Source organism: Aulonocara stuartgranti, assembly GCF_965226115.1.
Source record: "Aulonocara stuartgranti genome assembly, chromosome: 18".
NCBI lineage: Eukaryota > Metazoa > Chordata > Actinopteri > Cichliformes > Cichlidae > Aulonocara > Aulonocara stuartgranti.
The window spans coordinates 36,394,544-36,415,685 of NC_138954.1; the positions used below are offsets into that span (position 1 = coordinate 36,394,544).

The window sequence follows — 21,142 nt, forward strand, 5'->3', positions numbered from 1 at the left end:
GGCAAAACTGCTGTGATCTAGGATATGTCCATGGTTTTACACAGCATATGATGTGATCATCGAAGAATGACTCAAACCTTATGAGATTCTGTGAAATCTTGACTTTTAAATGAGTTTTCAGTAACGTCCCGCTGCATTTAAAACAAGTGTCTCCAAATCGCCAAAGATCTGTGAGTGCAGGTTCAAAACACACGATGTGGTCAAAGAGGCAGAGTTGTGTCTTTGGTCCTCATGGTTGATGTGCATCACTGTCACACACTACAGACGCCTCTGCAGTTCCCTTCTGGGGACAAATCCTGATTGGTCGACTAACCCTGAGTCGGTCACACGTCCATTTTGCATTCGTTAGTGTGTGTGAGCTCCAGTGTGCTGCATTCATGCTGAGCTCTCTGGCATAGTTGCCATGGTGACTTTCTGACCAACCAATCAAAGTTTTGTCTGCAGAATATTTCAGTGTTTTGTGCAAAAACACACATAACAAGTAACATGTTGGACCCACTATATAAATACTGCATAAACACACACACACTGCATGTCTGCATGGAAGTGTATAATAAAGCCCAGATCGCTCTCTTTCCCTCTGTATCGAGTACCCACCCCCAGTCTATCTGCTCTCCTCTCCCTCATGGCATTACCATGGAAACTCAGCTGAGATTACAAGGTTGCACCAGCAGTGAGGAGGACGAGACGGAGGGCGAGGAGCTACTGTAAAAGGAAGCAGGATGTAGTGTGAGATGGTTTTAAATGATTACCCAGCCATCGCCATCATCCTCACTCCCTCCTTTCATTGTCTCTCTGTTGTGTGTGTGTGTGTGTGTGTGTGTGTGTGTGTGTGTGTGTGTATGTGTATTCAGGTCGCTAACCGTCTGACTTTCCTGCTGACTGCTCTGCTGCCTTTTCTTCTTCATGCTCCCTAATGCTGTAACTCCACACAAACAGGAGAATATCCTCAGTAAACATCCCATGCTCCCACTCCACTCCACCCGGGCCCCACACACACACACACAGACACACACACACAAGCCCGTTCAGCTATCTTAGTGAGGACCTTCATTGACATAATGCTTTCCCTAGCCCCTTACCCTAACCATTAAAAATGAATGCCTAACCCTTACCTTAAACCTAACCATAACCTAACTGTAACGCTGACACTAAAACTACATTCAAACTTGTGAGGACCGGTGTGTGTGTGTCCTCACAAGTGACTGTTGGTTCTCACAAGTGTAGTAGAATGCAGATTTCGGTCCTCACAAAGATAGCTAGACAGGAACACACACACACACAAGTGATCAGGATGTTAAATGTTCGAACTAGGCCTTATTATTGTCGCTCAATAAGCCGTTAACAGGCTGAAACACTCTTGTAAACGCGCTTCTATTCCCTTTCCTCTCCACACCACCACAACTGCACCGCCTCATTTTGCCAGACAGTAATAACTAGAACAAAACACACTCACTTCATTATTTAACCAATAAGAAAGAAAACTGATATTTATGCAGAAATCAAGTGTTTAACAGATTTGTGCAGCAATTTTCAGTCCCACATGTCGCCAGCTGCTGTTTCACAAAGTGGTAACACTAGTTTGTTCTTCCAGTATTTAAATGATCAATGCTCATTTTATAGAATGGTATACATTATATTATTACTAAACAACACAATGATGCATGCATATATATATATTTACGTGTTTTCTTTTGCAGTCATAGTAAAGCTGTTCAGTTTTAAAGAGCCTCGCAGCAAAGGACACTAGGTTACTGTGAGGTGCAGAAGATCAAGAGGATGAGGATGGATAACAGACGCGTCCTTTTTTGGAAAACCATGCAGATGAAGGTTTTCCTTGAGATTGGTTTAATGGAGTCGAAGGTAGTACTCCAAGATTCCTCTCAGTGTTACTGGAGCCCAGTTCTCTGCTGTGGTATCTGAACCCCTGGTAAGGTCATCCTGTTGAATATGTTGTTACACATTGTGTTTGTGAAAAGTGTACCTGTATATTGTTCACATGTTGAAATAAATGACCAATCAATCAATCAAAGTGGGCAGAAACAGTTGTGTCCTATAGATGCAGCATCAACAGGCCAGTACAATAAAAGAAAGCCAAGCAGCGTGATATCAAAGCTTTATTTAGTTACAGAGACACCACTGCAGAACATCATTATCAGCAAACTGCCAATGTTCCACTTCTTTACAAATTCAGTTCATATCTGTTCATTCTGATACACTCTGACCCTTAACATTGACCTGCTTTGCACACAGAGACAGTCCTATAGTCCAGATCAGAGCTTGTTTTCATTAGAAGTGTTGTTACAGTCACAGATACGACAAGTCCAGTAATTCTCTTCACATGGAGCTCACATTTAGTCTCAGAGGCAGGTTATGGGAATGATTTGGTAATAAAACACACATGAACTGGCACTTAGCATTAACTAATGTGACACAACAAAGCAAATAACACATGAAAATAATACTAAAATTACAAATGATGCTGATTATTCTCAGTAGCAGTGTTAATGTTGTGATTCTGCAGCCTGAGCTTTTGTACCTTCTCTACATACTATGACCTCATTATGTTTAATGTGAGCATCCAGAATCAAACAGGACACAACAAAAACACCAGCTTACCAACAACACCTTTACAAAGATTGAACTTCCCAGAAGAACACCGCACATTTATATTCAAGTTGGTCGTCTTTACAGTGACGATGTCGTGTCATCTCAAGAATAGCAACTTATTCCCATAAAAATCTGGATAGTTTAATTATGATATAATAAATGTGTTGCTGTTGTTTTTGTTTGTTTGTTTTGGCAACGCTGTAACAATAAAAGAAACAGAGCATGAAACATACCACCCAGCAAACATGCACACAGTATACATACAGTACAATACCATGTACACGTGAGCATGTCCACTGAATGTAGAACATGACACCGTTTCTCTCTATGATATTAAATTCTATGTCTGCCTTTTCCATCAGTCATCTAGAAATGATGGTGCTAGCTGCAGAAAGATTTGTAGACATGTGGATTATCTGGTTGGTGCAGATGTCAGTGTGCCCTACAGCTGCAGGAGTCACTCGAGTTTCAGGCTTTAACTTTCTTGCCTCTTATTGACTTTAAGTGGGGTGACATAGCGCACTGCCAAATTGTGAGTTGTGAACTGTGCTGATTCGCATTGCTGATGCTGAAAGGCTGAGCACTGGCCAATCAATTCACAGTTTTTTAGCTGCTAGCCAACCTAACTATATTATAAAAATAACTGAAAAAGAGGAAGTGGGTAGTGATAGTGTGCTCGCTTGGCTCATCCTAGCTGCTCATTGAAGCTTGGTTAGCTTGGCTTCCGAGGATATTAGAATGACACGAGGAGACTGGAATGATGAGCACTACAAAGTTCAGGCAGGCCCGCGTCTCCAGGCCGAGCTCAAAATATTTTGCAGTCTATGCTAAACTTTAGCATTTTCACAGAGCTAAAACCCCAAACCTAACACTGCGGTTTGGCATAGAAGATTTACTGATGAGCAAAAAGATACAAATGTCTATGTACAGCATAGAAACAGGAAATGAATGCTGCTGCCAGTCATTACAAAGAGCTAGTATCTTTTATCTTCCAGTTATTATAAATCTGATAGAAAAAACCCTAAAAGTATAACAAGATTAAGATAACTTTACAGCTTCAGTTTTGTTTTGGTATTGCTTATTTGGATCCTGCTGGGCTCGTGTAATGAACGAACAGTAAAATAGCACTAAGTGGTCTAAACCTCAATAAGAAGGAAACTCTGGAAACAGGACATTATTTCCTCCCTGTCCAAAAGAACTAACTAACAAAGTCCTTCCACATTTCTGTGAACACAGACTTTGATCGTCCACTTTATATAAGTTACAGGATTTATGAGCCCTGGAAAGGCCAGCTATTTTCCTCTACTTTATAAGAAGCTTGGCTAACCACCACTTCACCCCAGCTTGGAGTCTTGTGAAAAACACATATTTTTCCAAATATGGACTGATCCCCGCCTACCGGCTGGCGACTGGGACGCGTATTCACCTTTCTGTTTGGGAAGGAGCCTGAGTGTGTGACACTAGTGGTGACTCTGGAACCAGTCTCTTGGAGAGGGGCTGGACTCTGTCCTAGTCTGGAATTGCCTTCGGTGAGAGGCAGTGGGCTGGGGTGGGGATTTTGGTATTAACTGTGGGTGAGAGGGTTCAGGTTTGGAAACAGATCTTGACTGTCATCTGTGCTGAACGACAGTTCAGAGTACCCCGCCTTCTTGGAGTCTCGGGGTGGGGTCTTCAAAGTGCTCCACCTGTTGTCCCCTTTATTGTATTTTATATTTGTATTTTATTGTACAGCACTTTGGTCAGCCTCGGTTGTTTTTAAATGTGCTTTATAAATAAACTTGACTTGACTTGTCCTACAGGGAGACTTTAATGTTCATGTAGGCAACAACAGTGAGATCTGGAGCGGCGTGATTCGAACCCAAACGGTGTCCTGTTACTGGACTTCTGTGCAAACCACAGCATGTCCACAACAAACACCATGTTCGAACATAAGGGTTTCCATAAGTGTACGTGGCACCAGGACGCTCTATTATGCAGGTCGATGTTTTTGTAATCGTATAATCAGACCTGTGGTCATATGTTCTGGACACATGGGTGAAGAGAGGGACTGAGCTGTCAACTGATCATCACCTAGTGGTGACTTGCATCAGATGGTGGGGGAGGAGCTGGGCAGACCTGCTGCACCTAAACATACGGTGAGGGTGTGGGTGGGAACACCCAGCAGAGACCCCGGTCCACAAAATCCTCAGCTCCCATCGCTGGTAGAGCTTCAACAGCATTCCAGGGCACACTGGGGATTTTACTTCCTCCAAACCATCAACGTGTCTTTTAGACCCCATTCCTACAAAACTGCTCAAAGAAGTCCTGCCATTAATTAATGCTTCGATCTTAAATATGATCAACCTATCTCTAATAATCAGCTATGTACCACAGGCCTTCAAGCTGGCTGTAGTTAAACCTTTACTCAAAAGCATCTCTAGACCCAGCAGTCTTAGCTAATTATAGGCCAATCTCCAACCTTCCTTTATATCAAACATCCTTGAAAGAGTAGTTGTCAAACAGCTAACAGATCATCTGCAGAGGCTTATTTGAAGAGTTTCAGTCAGGTTTCAGAGCTCATCACAGCACAGAAACAGCTTTAGTGAAGGTTACAAATGATCTTCTTATGGCCTCTGACAGTGGACTCATCTCTGTGCTTGTCCTGCTAGACCTCAGTGCAGCGTTCGATACTGTCGACCATAATATCCTATTAGAGCGATTAGAACATGCTGTAGGTATTACAGGTACTGCACTGCAGTGGTTTGTATCATATCTATCTAATAGACTCCAGTTTGTGCATGTAAATGGAGAGTCCTCTTCACACACTGAGGTTAATTATGGAGTTCCACAGGGTTCAGTGCTAGGACCAATTCTGTTTACATTATACATGCTTCCCTTAGGCAGCATCATCAGAAGACATAGCATACATTTACACTGCTATGCAGATGACACCCAGCTCTATCTGTCCATGAAGCCAGATAACACACACCAATGAGTTAAACTGCAGGAATGTCTTAAAGACATAAAGACCTGGATGGCCGCTAACTTTCTGCTTCTTCATTCAGATCAAACTGAGGTTATTGTACTCGGCCCTGAAAAGCTTAGAAATATGGTATCTAAGCAGATTCTTACTCTGGATGGCATTACCTTGGCCTCCAGTAACGCTGTGAGGAACCTTGGAGTCATTTTTGACCAGGACATGTCCTTCAACGCACATATTAAACAAATATGTAAGACTGCTTTCTTCCATTTGTGCAACATCTCTAAAGTTAGAAATATCCTGTCTCAGAGTGACGCTGAAAAACTAGTTCATGCATTTATTACTTCCAGGCTGGACGACTGTAATTCATTATTATCAGGAAGTCCTAAAAACTCACTGAAAAGCCTTCAGCTGATCCAAAATGCTGCAGCAAGAGTCCTGACAGGGACTAGAAAGAGAGAGCAGATTTCTCCTGTTTTGGCTTCCTGTTAAATCCAGAATTCAAAATCCTGCTCCTCACATACAAAGTCTTAAATAATCAGGCCCCATCTTATCTTAATGACCTTGTAGTACCATATCACCCTATTAGAGCACTTCGCTCTCGCTCTGCAGGCCTACTTGTTGTTCCTAGAGTATTTAAAAGTAGAATGGGAGGCAGAGCCTTCAGTTTTCAGGCCCTCTTCTGTTGAAACCTACAACTAACCCTAAACAAGTTGCCTGGAGCAACCTGTGGTTAAAACTCTGTCTTTATTGACATTTTGCAAGCAAATATTTGTAGCAACCATGAAACAATTTAGTAATAAGTCAGATATGCACAACAAACTGTTACCAGTTGTATCAGGATTTGATAAAACAGGCTCTTCATTCAGCCAGAGACAATTTTGTTATATTTTTCTTAGGCAGGTCATAAGATGGCCTGTTACCACAGTGTCAACATTTTTTTTTAACCGTTAGACGTCAGTGGGGATTGAAGCATCACAAGATGAATTTAACTGCAGCAACTGGTTTTTTGACTGACTTGTAACTCATGTTTTTAGTATCCTGAAAAAAAAATCTGATTTCCAACATGTGATAGTGTGAGACTCCTGTTTGTAGGTCATACTGACTCACAGGAGTGCACATGGTAGCAATCTGCCTCTGAAGTCTGACATCATTAGCTGTTTCCGGGTCCAAACTCAAACACTGCAGCATCACTGAGAGTTACAAACTGTGTGGCTGCTCTACCAGGTGTCACAATAAAGTTTAACATCCAGGAATCCATGAAAAAGGATTTATGAAGTTAGTTAGCAGGCAGTTAGCAGGCAGTTAGCTCACTAGCGTCCAAGTAAAGATGATACACCACGTTTTGGCTGAGGGATTTCTGAAATCCCTAACCCCTAACCCTATTACTTACAACATAAATGAAGACAGAAGACTAAACAACAGTTTGTAGGGTTACTGAAGTTGGCTGCTATATAATGCTGGTGGCTATGGTTATGATAACATAAGTGCATTAGCACAGTGAAGCTGGAGGATGAACACTAACTTTTTTCTCCTCAGTAAAAGTTACGGCGAGAGCCTCTGATGGGCAAAGACAAATGTAATCACATGACAGGAAAAAGATGCTGAAAACAGACCAAACTTCAGCCAGGAGACCATCTGAGATGATCCATCCCAGCACTACTGCTGCATGGTTTGTATTACTTGTAGTGAAAACATCCTGGTCCCCAGCTTCATGCACACATTCTAATCTTTCTCAGCCTACGAGTGATTCTTTTCTGTCCTGTTCAAATATGTGGCGTCTGGTAAACCGTGAGCCGACGAGCTGTAGTTGAGCTAATAAAAACCCAGCGAGGCCGGCAGTGATCACTGACTGTTTTTAGGGGCTTGTTCAGATTAAACAGAACAAGATCCAAAGCATTACAACACGTTAAAACGACAAAAGCCTTAATGAACACAGTGTAGTTTGCACCTGGAAGCAGGGTTTACACGTCATCACTTAACAACCGGATGATAATTAGCCACAAATTTTACAAGCAGATATAAAAAATTCACACACAACAATATAAAATATCTATACATTGTATCTATCAAGAGAGATTGAACAAAAAAAAGACAAAAATAACCCTACAATTATAAATAAGACAATTATTAAATAGTTTCAGTTATGGGTAATTTACATTGTATCAAACATTTTTAGGACATAATTTCACCAGATGGTTAAATGAACACAGTGGATGTGTTGTAAACAGCAGGCCATACATCGTGTAACAACAGGCAGGATAGCGTAAGAAGGTTACCCGTGTAGCTGTTAGCTGAAAAAACCTGCAACCCTGGTGTCCTTAGCTAATAACTGTTACTACTCCCAAACCAAAGATCGCTGTGCACTGAAGACTCTAGTCTGATAACACACTCCACACCATGGTGACACACAGAGGTCAAATTAACACTGTAAGGTTGCAACTTTGACATAAGTTGTGAGAAGCGCTTCAAATATTACTTTCAGTGAACACGATTAGTAACAGGTCATGTGAAACCATGCCTACTGATTCATAGTACTGAGCCATGTACCAACACTGTAGTGTATGCTGTAATTTGCACTGTGCACCTACCCACAACATAACTACACACTAAAGCAACACAGACCTGAAAAACTGGCTTTGGTCTGCTTGGCTGTAATATTCAGTGCAAACACAGCATATTTGAACAGCACATACCATGGCCCACTATGGCTCTACAGAGATTTTATACTGTACTATAAATTAAGGCTGATGGTGCAAAAAAAGAAAAAACCCTTGTTGTTATATGAAGTTATTATTAGAACCAGAAATCCGCGCAGAGCATAAAGAGGAGCCTGGCAGCTGCTTCGGTGACAGTAATGATCAGGTGCAGGGACACTTGGCTTGTACAGTTCTAGTTCTTGGGCTCACCATGACACCATGTGCACGATTGGCAGGGGGATTATCCACATCATTACTGTATTATTCCATGTTATTTGAAACAATTCCACGTTGTTCCAAATTACACTCCAACTACATCTGAGCATAGGTGCAGGTCGTTGTGTGCTTCAGACTTTAAATCGAATCCCCAGACTCTCAAAGTCCTTCACCTTCAACTGACAACATGTGCTTTTCAGTATCATCATCCAAACTCCTCCAGTATCAAACTGTACATCGTAACAATGATAAAATGAAGTAGAAGTGTTTAGAAATATTCATATTAGAAATATACAAATGCTTAAAAAACCAGATGAGAATCATTTATGACCTCCAGTCACAAGTTATGAATGTTAAGATGCAGAATGACGTCCCTGCCAGAGCTTAATAAAACTCCAAATTGTCCTTCAAGCACAAATCATAAACCAATTTTTCTGTTCCACAACTATCACAGCCCGTTTCACTCCATCCAAGCGACACACAAGTATAAAATGTTTAGAATGCAAACGTTCACTTTGAAATATTTGGGCTTTTGGGTTTTTGGCGAGTCAAAGTGACTCTCCACCTGCTCTCACTTTAAACTGTTCTCTTTCCAGGCCTGTACACAGAGATCAACATTGTCTCATGCCGCTCACAGCATTCGTGTCAAATGCAGCTGAACTGGAATCACATGCAGAGCACGAACCACAAACATGTCGGAACAATTCTACACGTGTTCTGGCTGCAGTTTCATACGTGTACGTCCACTCTGCATTCTCCCATTAACAGGACAAAGTTACCTGTAAACTTGTAAAGCAGTAGAAAAAAATGAATTTTTTTAAGCCTTACAAACTTCACCAAACCTTCTGAGCTAAAAACACATGCATACACTGCTCACCAACTGCTGCTTACCTAGAAACTTAGTTAACTTCCACTGCTGAAATGAACTGCAGGGCTCAGTTAGTGGGAAATACCTACCAGATTAAATCTTTCATAGCAAAGAGACAAAACGATTACCAGAAGATCAAAGAACTGATAGTAACTGCAGTCGAAGGCATTCTCAGGGACAACTCTAACCCTACCTCCAGGGAATCAGAATATATTTGTGTTTTTATTGGCGATCCAGAGACGAGGACAGTGATGCGTCCGTCAGTCAGCACGCAGTCTTTTATAGCTGCATCATTCACTGTGTTCAGAAATATCTTTCACTTCTGATATTTCAATTGGCCCAAATAAACATGCATTTGTTAACCAGTGTCTCTTTAATGTGATGATGCTAGAAGCCTCCACAACTTACACACCATTTCAAATTTACACAACATCTTTAGCTGGTCTCGAAAAAACAAAAACAACAAAAAACCAGCTGAAAAGAATTCGAACAAACAACCGAAACACAAAAATGACTTCAGCGGCCGGGAAATCATCAAACTGGTGCTTCTTGATCAGGGTACATTCAAGTTGTCTGTTGGTTGGGTAACAACTAAAAGTATCTTTCATATTAGTCCTCTGCCATAATCTTCTGAGGTTCCCTCGTGATTCCTATCAAGCTCCTCTACTTCCTCCTTAGTTCGCCTTGCACTGATTTCCATTGTGCTTATGTGGTTAGCATGTCACAGATCTTTGACTGAAAGCGATTTATGTCAACTTTTGTTTTGAAATTTACTATATTACTAAAGCTCGCTTGACCATTTAAAAACAGCTCGACAGGCCCAGTCTTTCCAGTAGCATCAAACGTTATCATTCACTGCACTGACAGCTGCAATAAGCAAAGAAATACTGGAGCACAAGCAAACACGTACAGAAAGTATATAGATATCTACACAGCACAGCAGCTGGAAATCACCCACCGCACATGTTGGTGCTTTCTGAATGTTTTCACAATCCCAACGTCACTTTGCTGTTTCTAGGCAGATTCTCATCAAGATAAACAAAGTAGAGTCCTGCACAAACACGTGGTATCTATGTGACTCGCCTACAGCTACAGGACTTTTCTTTGATGGCACTTGGGCACAAAGTTTATTGAACAATGTAAACACTGGGTTAAGAAAATGTCTATTAAATATTCTTCTAACTGGCAATCTATACATTTAAAAAGAAAACAACAACAACAAAAACATTTTTTTCCACTGACATCAATGACTGAGTGAAAAAAGTAATAATAATAATAATAATAATACTGTCTATACTCTATGAATTCACCCACACATGCAAGTATTAAAGTATTTGAGTGTATGAGATAAAAACAAAGTTTTCATTTCATATTTCCACAACTGCGAAACATTATAAAAAATAAATAATAAATATGTGAACAGAGAGCAGGGAAGTGTTAAAAAAAGAATTTTTAAAACCTTTCTCTGGTTTATTCCCAACGTTTTTTTAAAATCTTCGATAATGGGTGATTTATTTGTAAAATAATAAAGTATTATTAATGGAAATATTTTATCTTTTATCATTTATATGTTTTGAAAATAACATATATAATAAAATTACATTTGATTATTTTAAGAGTTTGACCTTTTCCTGAAAATGTTATTTAAATTATGATAATTACATTTTAATTATACTGTACACTTTTTACTTTTTAGTCTTTTTCTCTTAAAATATTCTGATTTCCTTTGAAAACGGAACAAAGTGGCATTTCACTTATATTTACTCGTTCTTCACTTTAAAGTACAAATCCTCACTGTTACTTCAGCGTGCTCGTATAATTATTATCTTTTTCATCATAAAACATTTTCGTATAAAACTTTATCTCATAACCGTTCCAACTTTATTCTGTAATGACTCCATGTTTCGTCCTTAGAGTGGCTGTAATACCAAGTCATAACGCTGGGAAATCAAACTAAAGAACAGGAAACGAATGAACTTCCTTTGTGCAGGCGATGCTGCGTGTGTCAGTACAACTACCACACAGTAAGAATCATTTATACACTGCGCACCAATAAAACACAGCATGAGAAAAAGTGCTTGTTTTAGTATCTAAACACCATATATGCCCCTTGATATTGTTCTTATTCAACACAAACACAATACCACCATCAAATAAGATATATTGTTATTACCCAGAAGGGACTCTTTGCAGTCCAGACATAATTAAGACCGTGGATTTAATTTCCCCTGTGGCTGCCCACACTCTTATGTACAAACACAATCACAGTTATAGGCTTTGAATACAAATTTCCATCTAAGGGCATGTGGTTACGATGTTCGATGTTACCTGTGTGTGACAAAAACGTGGATGTGTAGAAATGTCACCCCTATTTTAGCTGAGCTTTGTAGCCAGAGAAAAGCGAGTCATTAGTGTGAATCTGTCCTCACTGGCAGGGTAATAATACCAGCGTAGACCAGCAGTTTATTTAAGCCTCTTATCTTTGTGCCTACGAAGCAAGTGTAGCGATACGTGATAAAAATATGTAAATATGTAGTAAAATAAGAAGAAATGTTGACTCAAACTCAGTCCAACCGACTCCTTGTATGTTGACCAGGAGCAAACTGGGAGCAGTCATGACTCGACGTCTATGGCCTGTGAACCCAAGTCGATCTCTAACCTACTGCTAACAGAATTTAATAAGCTGGACAAAAGTGGCCATCTACTGTAGCCTGATTGGTCATTTGAGAACGTGTGAATGTCTTTTACCATGTCCTATTGGCTGCAGGTGGTAAGCAGATTGTTCACATCATCTCCAGAAACGTCCCATTGGTCTAGAATGGTTTACTTGTTTTTATAATTGTAGTTATAGATGGATAACTCACACTGAACATGCTATTCTTTATAGGCCAGCCCAAAAGTAGGCGGGGGAGTGTGAGTCAGGATTGGGCGGGGTAAAGTAGGGGGAGGGGTGGGGCTTGGACGCCCAAACACTCCCTGCAGCTGCCTGTTGGGGTGGTTGGGGTGAATGGGGTTCTCTTGAAAGCTTCGCAGGTTTTCGTGAAAGCGGTTGCTGCTTTCGTTGTCAAGGCGGTTGCCGTCATCACAAAGGCGGTGGTTGTTGTGGAATTCAGGGGTAGGCCCTCGATCCTGGACGTGGACCATGTTGCTGCTGCTCTTCCTTCTCAAGGTGGATTCACGGCTGGATGAGGCAACCGACTGGCAGTCCGAGCCGCCGTCACTGCTGGCAGCTGTCGCCTCCACTGGTGTAACCCTGATAGTGGTGACTGCTTGAGGGTGGGGGTGGAAGGGAGGAGCAAAGGTGGCAGTGGGTGTGAACGGCATGTTCGAGTTGTTAGAAGGAGGATTAAAGTTAGCGTGAGCGTTGTTAAAACTGGGATTATTGGAATTGTTAGGATTAAAACTGAGGTGCTGGTAGTTGTTGGGATTATTTGGATGTAAGGGATGTAACGGGTGCACAACATGTGGATGGCTGGTGTAGACACCTCCTCCTCCTCCCATTCCACTGCCCCCTGCGTCCCCACCCCCATCGCTCTCTGTTTCTGTCCCCATGACACTCCTCCTCCCATCCACCGATCCACCGTCCTTCAGCGAATCGCAGCTGTCCGTGTGTCTGTTCAGGTCATTGAGGTTGAAAGCCGACTGCCGAAGGGAAGCTCTTTGTTCTGGTGGTCTCCATCGCCAGGAGCCGCTTCCATCAGTGCTCGGAGGTTTCACTATTGGTTTGTTTGATCTGGACTCTGGGTGGGCTTCAACACGAACGATACTCCCAGTTCTCTCCAAACCTCCCCCTAGAAGAGCAAGCAAGTATTCAGCGAACTGAATCATCAACAAGCATGTAAGTACGAGCCAGAAAAGTATGAACAGCAAAATGTGTTACTGTAGGTGCTCACAGGGATGCACCAGCCCAATGATGGGATGTGTCAAAGTTTCCTTTTGTTAGACGGAGAAATAAGAAACAATTCTGAGAACTACACATTTGTTCCAGCTCCAGTTACTAACAACAGGGCTGGCTATGGTCACTGATTTCCAGGAGTGGGTTTAAAAACAAAACAATTTCCCGATTCAAATTGATTTGAGTTTGAATAATGCAATATCGATTTTTAAATCATGTAAAAATCCAATATAAATATATGCTACAATATAAATGTATTTTGCCAGAAACAGCAGAATTTCAGTGTAAAGCTCACAAAACTATGTGAACAACCACCAAAGAGCTCAAACACCAAACGATTAACGAGCAGGTAAACGGAGTCTGCAGAAAGACGTGAACACAAAGAGCGACGGCACGAACACGGACACGCCGTCGGGGCTGGAAGCCGACAGCTCACAGACTCTGATGCTGCAGGTTTCGTCACTCTGACCAAAATTCACTGAATCAGCAACAAAAGAAGATCCAAACTATGCTTCACGTTTGATTAAATTAATTTTTAAACCCACCCCAACTAACAAAGTGTGTCTCAAACCAGCCAACCGAAGAAGTCTTGTCGTATTCATGGATTCAGATCCTCAAGTCACGCCATTACACAGTTAGGGTCAGAGCCAGCACTACACACAGTTTGTCTGCTTATCATTATTATACTGTACTTAATTCTGTGTTATTCTTTTTGTAGCTTGTTTATTTTATTTTTTATAAATATAACCTTCTCTTCCTTTGCTCTTTAACCCATCTAGCTTGAGGATTTGGTTCATCAGCACTCTAAACATGTCCTGTTTCTTTTAAATTTGGTTGGACCCAAATGGAAACTCTTTTAGCAAAAAAACTCAAATCCCAAAATGCATTGTGGGATTTCATTTAGAGGCTTTTAAGAGCACAAACACTTTAAATATCAAATCAAAAACGGTCCAAACTGCACACAGCGTCTCCAAACTAGGACCTGGGGAGGTTAAAGGAAGCAGGGAAAGGTTTTTTAAAGCTGCTGCTGGGATCAAAATCCAAATGAGTTTACATTTAAAATGTTTCAGTGTCACATGTTGTCTTGTACTGTTTTCAATTAAAAGTAGAATTTGGATGATTTACGAGTCATTGTGTTTCACTGATGAGCAGTCGGCTGAATCTGCGCTATTAGAAGTACAGACCTCCTCCCACGGCTCCAGTGGTGGAAGCGGGTGGAGATGGATCCTGGTCTGTCAGGGCTCGGTACCGAATGGATCCGGTGCAACTGACAGTGCTGCCACCGTCCTCTGACCGAGGAGAGTGAAGCAGACCCTGTTGTTTAGATAAGGCTATGACCTGGAAAATAAGAGACAGGCAGTGTAACGTGAACTTCTCCACACTTGGAAAACAGGTCTAAGAAGCACGACCGTGTCAGCTTCTCAGCAGCCGCGGCTCTCATGATGCAACGCACCAGCACTGTAATAAAGCACTGTTACTTTTTTATTTTTAAACCAACGAGGAATCCATGTGACAGCTTTACAAACTGAAGCTTTTTGTTTCCCTTATGAGACAACTCAGGATTGTGTCAAACTGAAGGTTTAAAGATTATTGGAAAACAAGAAACTACATTAACTGTGTGTTTGGTCAAAGATGACGACCAGTGTTTTTGATGGAACTCTCTTTATATCTTCTCATGTTGTCGTAGTTATCATTCATTCGAATGTAGCACAAATGTTATTCAAACACACAAGCACAAAGAAACCAATAAATGCAGAGTACTGCATGCTGACTGTGAACATGTGGAGTGTGATACTTTTTGTTTAATTTTGTATTTGTTGTTTGAGTGTGTAAGACAGATAAACAGGGTTATAGTGGAAAAAGAAGCCAGTTTGTCTTTGTTTCCCTCATTATTGGGTTTTTTATTTCAATCAAATGATTTTGTTTTTTTCTGAACGCAGGCTGCTGCCGTTCTTTCAATCACTGCATTTAGACGCAGTCTGAGGAGGGCGCCGTTAAAACAGCGCTATTATATTTTCTGTTGACTGCTTCTCTTGGCTTCAACCAACATTATTAGCAAACTTACTCATGGACAAATAAATAAATAAATCGCTCGTGTAAAACCAATGAAAGGCTCAGCCTGTTGTCGATATATTCGCCCAACCTTGGTGAAGACCTTACAGTGTACAGAAAGTTCCCCTTGGAGCAAGCACACGGTGAAAAGGTGACAGACTCTCTGTGCTCTCCACAGAGAAGCTCTGTGTGCCTCCAGACAATAAGTGTGCCATTAATACAGGATGGGGGCTGGTTCAGGGCACCCCAGGCATCATCTGCAGAAGATTCAATCTCACAACACAAGTCGCCTCAAGGCGCTTTATAGTGTACAGTAGATACAGAGAAAAGCCAACAATCATATGACCCCCTATGAGCAGCACTTTGGCGACAGTGGGAAGGAAAAACTCCCTTTTAACAGGAAGAAACCTCCAACAGAACCAGGCTCAGGGAGGGGCGGGGCCATCTGCTGTGACCGGTTGGGGTGAGAGAAGGAAGACAGGATAAAGACATGCTGTGGAAGAGAGACAGAGGTTAATAACAGATATGATTCAATGCAGAGAGGTCTGTTAACACACAGTGAGTGAAGAAGAAACACCCAGTGCATCATGGGAATCCCCAGCAGCCTACACCTATTGCAGCATAACTAAGGGAGGATTCAGGGTCACCTGGTCCAGCCCTAACTATATGCTTTAGCAAAAAGGAAAGTTTGAAGCCTAATCTTGAAAGTAGAGATAGTGTCTGTCTCCTGAATCCAAACTGGAAGCTGGTTCCACAGAAGAGGGGCCTGAAAACTGAAGGCTCTGCCTCCCATTCTACTTTTAAATACTCTAGGAACAACAAGTAGGCCTGCAGAGCGAGAGCGAAGTGCTCTAATAGGGTGATATGGTACTACAAGCTCATTAAGATAAGATGGGGCCTGATTATTTAAGACCTTGTATGTGAGGAGCAGGATTTTGAATTCTGGATTTAACAGGAAGCCAAAACAGGGGAAATCTGCTCTCTCTTTCTAGTCCCTGTCAGGACTCTTGCTGCAGCATTTTGGATCAGCTGAAGGCTTTTCAGTGAGTTTTTAGGACTTCCTGATAATAATGAATTACAGTCGTCCAGCCTGGAAGTAATAAATGCATGAACTAGTTTTTCAGCGTCACTCTGAGACAGGATATTTCTAATTTTAGAGATGTTGCACAAATGGAAGAACGCAGTCTTACATATTTGTTTAATATGTGCGTTGAAGGACATGTCCTGGTCAAAAATGACTCCAAGGTTCCTCACAGTGTTACTGGAGGCCAAGGTAATGCCATCCAGAGTAAGAATCTGGTTAGATACCATATTTCTAAGCTTTTCAGGGCCGAGTACAATAACCTCAGTTTGATCTGAATTAAGAAGCAGAAAGTTAGCGGCCATCCAGGTCTTTATGTCTTTAAGACATTCCTGCAGTTTAACTCATTGGTGTGTGTTATCTGGCTTCATGGACAGACAGAGCTGGGTGTCATCTGCATAGCAGTGTAAATGTATGCTATGTCTTCTAATGATGCTGCCTAAGGGAAGCATGTATAATGTAAACAGAATTGGTCCTAGCACTGAACCCTGTGGAACTCCATAATTAACCTCAGTGTGTGAAGAGGACTCTCCATTTACATGCACAAACTGGAGTCTATTAGATAGATATGATACAAACCACTGCAGTGCAGTACCTGTAATACCTACAGCATGTTCTAATCGCTCTAATAGGATATTATGGTCGACAGTATCGAACGCTGCACTGAGGTCTAGCAGGACAAGCACAGAGATGAGTCCACTGTCAGAGGCCATAAGAAGATCATTTGTAACCTTCACTAAAGCTGTTTCTGTGCTGTGATGAGCTCTGAAACCTGACTGAAACTCTTCAAATAAACCTCTGCAGATGATCTGTTAGCTGTTTGACAACTACTCTTTCAAGGATGTTCGATATGAAAGGAAGGTTGGAGATTGGCCTATAATTAGCAAGACTGCTGGGTCTAGAGATGCTTTTTGAGTAAAGGTTTAACTACAGCCAGCTTGAAGGCCTGTGGTACATAGCCGATCATTAGAGATAGGTTGATCATATTTAAGATCGAAGCATTAATTAATGGCAGGACTTCTTTGAGCAGTTTTGTGGGAATGGGGTCTAAAAGACACGTTGATGGTTTGGAAGACTGTAACAGACAAACGTTCCCCTTGTGGTCTGAGGAGGAAGCACACACTGTATCCTGCCAGGTAACATCAACTGAAGCCTGGACAAACGTATATTACAAGTAAAGGATGGCATTAAGAGCTGTCAGTCAACAGCAACCATACTGCTGTTCAAATGAGTCCCTGTAGATTCCTGTAGGAAGGCGTCTGTGGTGCTTGTGATCTCCTGCCTGGACTAATGCAGCTCTACCCTGCTACACGTCACTGTCCTGGTTCTGACGTTTAAAGAAAGAAGTCAAAGAAGTTACAAACCTGCATGAGACGTGGCTGTCCTCCAGCACTGAGAGGCCTGCAAGGGATGGTGGTCTTCTCCGTCACTCTCAGCCACTTTTCTCTCACTGACCCACCCCCGTCCATGATGCTGTCCTCGGATTCACTCTCCTGATCCTTGCTGGTGGGATTTTCCTCCTCTGGGATATGAACTAGCTGAGAGGATCCAGGTCGGGACTGGATAGATACTCTGGCCCCACCAGTCACTGCAGTGCTCCCATTATGGGACAGATGATTATGATTGGCCATAGGAACAGAGCTAGCTGCTAGTTTCATGTACTGAACTGGGATGTGCGCCCCAGCACGCAGCTCAGCTTCCTGGCCTGTGGCTATAGGCAGGTGGGTCCCACCGCGGAGCTCCACCTCCAGACCCATGGCAGACGGCTCAGAGGAGCAGCGCAGCTCCATGTTCCTCTGAGGAGATGAAGAGGAGGCGGGCCTGATACCGTCTATCACCTGCAGAGACAGCTTCCTGTTGTCGTTCTTGTTCTTCCATTGGCTGAGCAGCTGTTTGGACCGGGTTGAGTCCATCGAGGCGTGGATGGAAGCGTGACGCCGTGGAATACGACCTTCCTCCAGCGAGGAACCTCCGTGGGATCTGAAAAGAAAGATAAAGGCACTATGAGAAGAAAGAAAAGAGTGACAGCACTGAGCTCATGATCTTCTTTGCTTGATCTTCACAAATGACTAATTGATTTTGGTAAATATAATTGTTCTGTCAAATTCATAAACTGAAAGCACAAATGCCCAGTTAGCGTTCTGGTAGAGCAGCCTTCTGTTATCTTTGTGCCCATGAACATTTCCAAACATGTTATGGTGTTGTTTAAAGTCTGGACATTTCTAATATAACACAGCATCACAATTTAATTTGAAACAACCCCCACCAAAAAAATAATAATTCAGCACTGTATGGATACTCAGAGGACAGAAACCTGGGCACTGGCATTCATGTCGCTGTCCAGCGGCAGCCCCAGTCTCCCCAGTAGGACGATGTACTGGATGCTGAGGTTACTGGTTCCACTGTATCTGACAGAACATCCAGAGAGGAGAACAGCAGCGTGAGCCACATAACAGGGAGCATGCAGAGGCCCATGGCCTGCATGCAGCTGTTCTTCATGTTGCACATGTGGCTCTTGTGTTTCTGTGGCGCTCTGTGACTCTTACCAGCTCTGTTTCTAGGGCTCAGTGCTTCTGCTGCGTTTTGACTGCCTTTTTGCTGTTCTGAGGTCAGTAGGAAAAAATGGCAGTCATAAAGAATCAAATGATTTTTTGTTGTGCAGCAAGCAAGTGTTGCCGTCAAAAAAGGAGCAGGGCATCAAATTGTTCTGTGACTGCTTTCAGCGAAGGCATTTTAAATGAAGTTAGCTCAGGAAGTAGATAACACACTCGTCTGAAGTGCGAGGCCACAGCTTCTCCTTCTGCACCACCTTAACCCCGAAGATCAACCCTGCAAGCGATACTGTCGTGGTATTCTTAGTCTTCGTGTGTTTTGTATTTTGTTCTTTATTCATGCCTTGGTTCCTAGGTTCTGTTAAGATGTTCCTTATTTGGTTCCCCTCTGTGTGCCCCTCTGTGTATCTGTGAACCCTTGTTTCCCCTCCTTGTGTTTTATTCCCCAGCCCGTTATGTCCGTGCTCTCTCCTCCTGTCTGAACCTCTGTGCACTTCCTGTTTTACTTTGACAGTCTCTCGTCAGTGTGCGTCATGTTGTGTTCACTCCTGCCCTGTCTCGTTACGATTATCTGTGTCAGCTGTGTTCCAGATGTGCTCCCACTTCCCTCGTTTACTCTCTGTGCATTTATGTCCACCTCTCCCTCGGTTCAGTGTCGCGTTCTCCCTCATGCTGTGTGTGACTCTCCCTGTGTTTCCTGGTGAGCTTTATATTTAGTTTTTCCCAGTTTAGTTTTGTATTACTCGTGATCCGTCTTTCCAGCAGTAAAGCTGTGCTTTCTGAGTTTATTCCCCGCGTCCCCGTGAGTTTTGCGTTTGGGTCCTCTCCTGCCTGCCACACAGCCTAATCATGACAGACTGCACAACAAGCCTGTGTAGAAATGTAAGGAAAGTACAGATTTTTGCCTAAATATAGGGAGTAAAAGTAACGTTTGCAGAAAAATATATACTCCAGTACATGTACCTGACAATTCTACTTAAGTACAGCAACAAAGTATTTGTACTTTGTTATCTCCCACCTCTACTCAGGCGCTGCTTTGGACTGTTCTGCTAACACTGTTGGCTTTGAGTCTGTCTCCCTGTCCATCTACACCGTCTCTGTCCAATAAAGGCTAAAAATGGCCTTTTTGTGTTTTTTCCTGTAAGATGCTTCACATTGAGCCGTCTGTCTTTAAACATCCTGTGCCTCAGGGGATCTTTGTTTTTACAGACACAAACATTAGATCCAGGTTTTGTTTGTTCTTGTTACCTTGGGGACGTCATCTATTAGTACGTTACTCAAATACTTGTTTGTACATGTATAAACCTATAAAGTGAAACAGCTACACCGCCCCATCAGAGAGCCGTTTTGCATCATCGTCCCTGCTCCACAGTGGTTCTGTCCAAGTCGTTTCCAAACCAGTTGTTCTCAGTGTCACCACACAAACTGTGAGGCTCCTTCCTCACATCAACAGACAATTTTGTCACCTCTGAAATCCCTTTGCTGTCTCTGTCATTGCACACTGCCCGTGGGAACAAAGGCACTCAAGGCCGACTGTGGAAATTAAAGAAAAAATAATATACAAATGTATTTCCAAACTTCCAATAATATTCCAACTACATGCATTCACACAATAACAAACAAAAAGTGTACACACACACACGTATGTATGTACTGGTATTTCACGTCTCAATGTGTACTCAGTGGCGGCGGACTCTGTGAGCTAAGACTGCTTAATAAAGACGACGGCTGAACGAACTGTTCACTCATCTGCACATAAAACACACTTTGTCTTCTCTTATAAACACAACAAGAACTTACTGTTTTACTCCTACAGCATAATCTAGTCTGTTCATATGCTCAGCGAATGCCAATGACTGCACGCTGCAGTTCTGTTATTCTACGGCCAACGGCGTCCCTGCAGAGGTCCCGCTCCATCACAGTTAACCTGTTAACAGCCACCGCCAACGCTACATCCAGAAAAGGCAAAGAGTAATGGCAGCATTAAACTGGCATTCAGTTTTTTACTTACATTTTCCATTCTGTTCACCTACTTCTAGATTCAGTGTTACCCGGATGAACGACTTGATATTTGGGTTTCTCACATCTACAGATCAGACAGATCTCTCTGAACACATCTCTCTAGCTGCAGTGTGAATGGAAAAACAGGCTATTATTACTGATGTACGAGGGCTGAATACAAAGAACTGGTGTTGCAGTGCTTCCATGTT

At 42.3% G+C, this 21,142-nt stretch overlaps 1 protein-coding gene across 3 annotated transcripts in view; it reads right to left on the reverse strand.

Annotated features, from left to right (window-relative positions):
• Nucleotides 1-10,978: 10,978 nt before the first annotated feature.
• Nucleotides 10,979-21,142, reverse strand: part of LOC309693618 (phospholipid phosphatase-related protein type 4-like) — an 80,094-nt gene continuing 69,930 nt past the window's right edge. For all 3 annotated transcript variants that reach the window (XM_082513019.1, XM_082513018.1, XM_082513020.1), the window contains 3 exons: nucleotides 17,745-18,360; nucleotides 14,432-14,585; nucleotides 10,979-13,143 (listed from right to left, as the gene is read on the reverse strand). In XM_082513019.1, the coding sequence (XP_082369145.1) occupies nucleotides 12,227-13,143; nucleotides 14,432-14,585; nucleotides 17,745-18,360 (1,687 nt within the window). In that variant the 3' untranslated portion in view covers nucleotides 10,979-12,226. The remainder of the gene's footprint in view (nucleotides 13,144-14,431; nucleotides 14,586-17,744; nucleotides 18,361-21,142) is intronic.